We start from the raw sequence: 6,000 nt of genomic DNA, 5'->3' as shown, positions 1-6,000 counted from the left end.
CTCTGTATAGCCCTGGCTGTCCTGGAACTCACTTTGTAGACCAGGCTGGCCTTGAACTCAGAAATCCGCCTGCCTCTGCCTCCTGAGTGCTCGGATTAAAGGCATGCGCCACCATGCCCGGCCAGACATTCTTATATTTGGAATTATTGCAATTACTTATGGTGGTTCTCACAGAAGATGTATAACATTTTTTAATTGCAGGAAGACGTTTTTAATGACTATTTCAGTACAATTTGATTGTTAGGATTATTCCTGGTTCTCAATGGCCCCTGCACATTGAGTAAAACCTTTGGGCTGTAGCTTGGGGAAGTGCTCATCTTGTAAGATGACATGAATATTATGTTGTTTTGGTCATGGCAATCAAAGATACTTGCTATTAGATACAATAGTCTAACTTTTAGGAGATAATAAGAAAGATAATATATTTTGGGAATTATTTGATTATAAATTTTAGAAGATAGATTCTTGACATATAAGTATATTTTATTTAATGCTAGAATACTGCTTTGATTGTAGAAACATTTATGAAAAGCTGATCCTAAAACATGTCAAGGGAAAGTGTAATTTGTGTATTATTGGATTTATTTATTAGAGTTGACAGCATAAAGCATTGTGTATGTCTAAAAGTGTTCTCTGTATAATCAGTAATATATGATACATAGAAATGTTATTAAGGAACTACCCAGTTATTCTTCTAGAGACTTTTGTTCCTTTTATTTTTTAGTGTTTTCTGATGTTTTACTTACATAACTTTGTCCTAAAAAAAAATTCCCGTAGTTTTTGGTTCTTTGCTTTTTTTTCTTAGCTCTATAAGTCAGTAAGGTTCAAACATACATTTTTGGTGAGACATAGGGTTTCACATTGTAGCACAGGCTGGCCTGGAACTCACTATTTTGTACAGTCTGGCCTCTGCTTTGGTGTCAATCTTTCTGTCTCAGCTTCCAAAGTGCTAGGATTACAAGTGTAACTTACCATACCCAGCTCTTAGAGTATTTTTTATTTATTTTTAGTTTATGTGCATTGGTGTTTTGCCAGCATGTGTGTCTATGTGAGATGTCAGATCCTCTGCAACTGGAATTACAGACAGTTGTAAGCTGCCATGTGGGTGCTAGGAATTGAACTGGGGTCCTCTGGAAGAACATCCATTGCTCTTAACTGCTAGGCCATCTCTCCAGCCCTATCAGAGTATTTTTAAAAAATATTTTTGAGGTTTATGCCTTTTTCTCTGAGCATTGGAATCGCCTAACTTCTTCTGGTGGAATTTATGGTTGATATGAACAAGTGGGATTTGAGGAGGCTTCAGTCTTTGCACACCTCCAGCCTATTATGAGCATATTTGTTCAGTTCTATTCAGTACTGTGGGACTTGATACTTGCTCTCTAACACCTGTTTAATTTCGTTTGTGCACAATGACATAATTAGCAATAACACATTTCCTAAATTTACAACGTATTTTTTTAAATGCGTAGCTTTGTATATTTAACATAGATTTGTCTTTGTATACTTATATATCAGATTAATTATTTGTAGCAGATCAAAATTTTGTAATACAATGTATTCCTATAAATTACTGTTGAATTTTAAAAGTGGAAAAGAAGTCTTTTTATAAGTAGCTGTATTCACTTTGAGGTACCTGACCCTGAGGTGTGGTGTTCTATAGGACTCACTATAATAATGGGAGCTTCTAGATCTCTTATGTCCCATGGAAGCTAGCTGAAGATCTGAGTTGTCAGTTTTAATTAAAATTAACAAGCCTGTCTGTGGCTACTGGATTGTGTATTGGATAGTGTCAGCGTGGGGTCTTGTTGTACCAGTTCAGTATTCAAGAATGATGACTTCTCAAGGACACCACCAGAAGACCTACAGAGTCAACTAACCTGGGTCACCAGCCAGGGAACATGCAGGTGCTGGGCCTAAGACGTTTGTAGCAGATGTGCAGCTTGGTCTTTATGTGGGCTCTCTAACAAGTGGATTGCATGGTTGGGCCTCAGTAGGAGAGGCTATGCCTACTCCTGCAAGGACTAGATGTCCCAGGGTGGGATGGTACCTTCTGTGAGAAGGGGAGGGGGCTGTGGGAGGAAGGATTGCTAAGGCTGGACCTGGGAGGAAGAGGACTGTGGGGCTGTTGTGATTGAGATGTAAAGTGAATAAAAAATAAATTATTGGAAAAAGAAGAATGGCGACTTTGTAATAGAATGTTCAGAGGCATAGGGTAATGATAAGTTAGCATTAGACAGAAAGATTAATGTCCAAGGAATATAGACAATCAATGTTGATTGCTAACTATGTAGACTTAGGTTAGACCTTTTAAAAAGCCTATTCAATATATGTATATCTTTTGTTTTATGCAGTTGCTGTGATTGGCTAATAAATGTTTGTCAAAGGAAGAAAGAGCTAAAAGCTCGAACAGTATGGCTTGGATGTCCAGAGAAGTGTGAAGAGAAACATCCTAGGAATTCTATCAAAAATCAGAAATACAATGTATTTACCTTTATACCTGGGGTAAGAGGATCGCATCTTCAATGTCTGCTGATGTCCCAGCTTTTGCCTTCTGATGACACATGTAGAAACTCTGCTTGTTGATATCACTGTTTGGTAGTTTCATCCCTCCCCATTTCAAATACTTTATATTTTCTTGGCTCTGTCTACTTAAGAAAATGCATACATTTATTATTGCTTTCAGTTCTTGATAAACATTCATGTTATAAAAATATAACAGTATGGAAATAGTAAAGAACAGGTAAACACATTTTAGTTCTGGGGACACTTGATATTTGTTTGGAGGGAAAATTAGAATAAATGTTGAAGCCTGCCAAGGAATTTCACAAAGGAAGTATATGATTTGTTCACAGTAACAAGATATGTCTCTGTATTTATTTATAAACACCTTTTTATATCAAGCTGTTAATCTCATGCCTTGTTACATTGTTAACTCATTAGTTACCTGGAATACTCAAGTTTAAATATATTAATTAATTTTTGTTTCTACACTTTTAATTATATTATAAAACTGGGTTTATCATTATTTGGAATATTAGATTAATTTTTGCTTTCTACATATCACTTCCTATTTTAATAAGTTCATGCTTCTTTATGGAGAGTAAAGGTAGCTGATGTGGATTATGTGTCTTTTTATTTTACAGTAATTTGTTTTCTTTCCAATCAGTGATTCTTAGAAATTAAGATGGGTATCTGTAGAAAAAAAATTATGTATCTTATATTTCTGTAACAAAAATGTTGGCAAAGTTTAGCTGTTAATTCTTACTCTATTTTGTAAGAAAAGCTCTTTATTATGTAGGATAAAAGCTGCTTTATCTTTTATGTTTAATAAGGTAATTACAACGAATTTCTTTTGGACCATAATGGTCCTCCCAACTCCAGGTTCCCAACCATTCACTAATAGGCTTGACCTCCATAATCAAAAGAGCAATCTTTATTAGTAGGATAAAATGTAAGCTGTCTTTCAGCAGATAAATGTTCTCATCTTTTTCTGAACAAAGCTACTATTTCTCCTTAAGTGTGAATTATTGAACACAAAGTGCCTAAGAATGATGTGCTGTCCTAAGGTTACTCAGGTCATTGAGTATTTTGTAAAGTATTGGTCATAGTTAAAGCCAGTAGTGTAACTCAACTTTGATGAGTACGCGTTCCCACAGCCATTGGCTGCATTCTGAGAATACCTGTTGATGGCTCTGCACAATGCCTAGTTACTGTGTGTGTGATTTCCTTCCTTATCAAGTCTCTGAAATTAGTCTTTTCATCTAAAATGTAGTATTTCAGAAACATTTAGTAATTACACAGTAGGAATTCTATGCCATTTTTAGCACAAATGGCAATTTCTGAATTGCTAATAGATATAATTTGTGCTGAGATTTTATAGAAATTGCTGAAGAAAAAGAGCTTTCTTTCCTGCTGAGATTAATTTATGAAATAATTCAAAACATTTTTAGACAGCAATTGAGCATGATTATGGATATAAACATATTGAGTGTGACTGTTTCTGTTACACACAGAATTGTATGATGATGCAGGTACTTCAATATGTATAAACTGGTTCTAGCTCTTTAAGCCAACAGAAACCGTTTAACCCGTTGATTTCTGCTGAAATTGCTCTTTCACCTAGCACAAGGAATGCCTTCCAAGGAGATTTTGATTTACACTTTACAACTTTGCAAGCTCAACTGAAAGTAGACTGCCTTTTGAATTCTTTCTTTCTTTCTTTCTTTCTTTCTTTCTTTCTTTCTTTCTTTCTTTCTTTCTTTCTTTCTTTCTTCCTTTCAGTAGTGTTTCTTTATATAGTCCTGTCTGTCCTCGAACTCACTATGTAGACCAGGCTGGCCTTGAGATCCTCCTGTCTCTGCCTCCCCAGTACTGGGATTAAAGTCACATGCTAGATATTATTATGTGTTCTTAACTATAACTACAATAGATTCTTTTTAAAATAATCTTTTCTTTGTCTCTTTTCTTTCTTTTTTTCTTTTTTTCTTTTTGCAATGCTGTGATGAAACCCAGGCCTCGTGTATGCTGGCCCAGCTCTGCCACTGAGCTGGTCTCTTTAGCTGTTACTTTCTGGAGAAGACTCTATTTGAGTAAACAGGCAAATAAAGCTTTCTAGTTTTAGCAGTTTTAAAGTTATTAAATGATGAATATTATTTCGTATTTGAAAATAATGTGAAAATCAAGTACTAAAAGATGGTAAAGAGTATATACTTATCCTCTTTATATGTTAAAGAGCCTGGATTTTCCCCCTGAAAACTGGTCTGTTGTTTACTGGGTTCTGTTTTGAATCAGTCAAGTATCATGTAGTCACTTGGATCCATTGGCTTGTTTACTATATATTCGTAAAGCTCAGTGTCTGTGCCAAAAAGCACACTAGTGTCTTATGTGTATGTGTGTGCATGTATATATATATGTATATGTGTATATATATATACACACATATGCACATATATTCATATGTATGTACATATATATATATACACACATGCACACACATACACATAAGATATATGTGTATATATTACATATATGCACATACACATATATATGTATATATGTCAAAATTAATTAATTTATTCTGAACCATCATATTTTTACAGTTGGAAATGTGTTTGCATGCTAATTGATTGAAGTTTTAATACATTTTTCTTAAAGGGGTTATACTATTTTCTTTATTCCTTTTTAGGTTTTGTATGAACAATTCAAGTTTTTCTTGAATCTCTATTTTCTGGTAGTGTCCTGCTCACAGTTTGTACCAGCATTGAAAATTGGCTACCTCTACACCTACTGGGCTCCTCTGGTAAAATACTTCTATAGTTATGTTTCTTTTTTTGTTTGTTTGTTTTTATGTGTATTTGTTGAAATAACTTTTAATATATTGCATGAGGTTTCCTGTAGCAGAATATGTTTCATTTTTTAATACTTAGCATATACTTTTAATATTGAGGTGACTGGGATACATCTACTGTATTTGAACATTTGTTAAAGAACATGCCGAGTTTAGTTACTTAACTCCCAATTCTTATAGTGTGTTGTCAGTGTCCCTGCCAGCATAGCTGCAGCTGTGTATGTCCTTCCTTCTGCCTGGGTCCTGTGCAGCCGAACTGGGGTAGCAGTAGCCTCCTGCTGCTGTTTTCTCCTGTGCTCTGCAGCTGCTGTGAGTGGTGCTGGTTGTCTCTGTTGATTACTCTCCTGACACTCACCTGATGCTGAGTTCTGAGCTACTTGACTGCAGGGTAGTATCTGGTTTGTCCACTAAATACTGTTTTTTGAAAGGCTGGTAATGGTAATACCTCTTATACATATATTCTGTCTTTGTAGTTTTATGATTTGTTGATTATTTTGGTTGCTCTTTTTTCTGTTAGATCAGTGGTTCTCAACTTGTGGGTCATGACCTATTTTTTTCACAGGGGTCACCTAAGACCATTGGAAAACACAGATATTTACATTCTGATTCTCAACAATAGCAAAATTACAGTTATGAAGTAGTATACACAAATA

General features: G+C 35.0%; 1 protein-coding gene across 4 annotated transcripts in view; it reads left to right on the top strand.

Moving 5' to 3' along the window:
* Atp9b (ATPase phospholipid transporting 9B (putative)) overlaps positions 1 to 6,000 on the top strand; it is a 188,450-nt gene that overhangs the window by 19,378 nt on the left and 163,072 nt on the right. For all 4 annotated transcript variants that reach the window (XM_029472075.1, XM_029472074.1, XM_021150340.1 and 1 more), the window contains exons 3-4: positions 2,352 to 2,502; positions 5,186 to 5,299. In XM_029472075.1, coding sequence (XP_029327935.1) covers positions 2,352 to 2,502; positions 5,186 to 5,299 — 265 coding nt within the window. The remainder of the gene's footprint in view (positions 1 to 2,351; positions 2,503 to 5,185; positions 5,300 to 6,000) is intronic.

Source organism: Mus caroli, chromosome 18, assembly GCF_900094665.2.
Source record: "Mus caroli chromosome 18, CAROLI_EIJ_v1.1, whole genome shotgun sequence".
Lineage (NCBI taxonomy): Eukaryota > Metazoa > Chordata > Mammalia > Rodentia > Muridae > Mus > Mus caroli.
The sequence above is the reverse complement of the archived record's forward strand: the minus strand, read 5'-3'. Positions and strand labels throughout refer to the sequence as shown.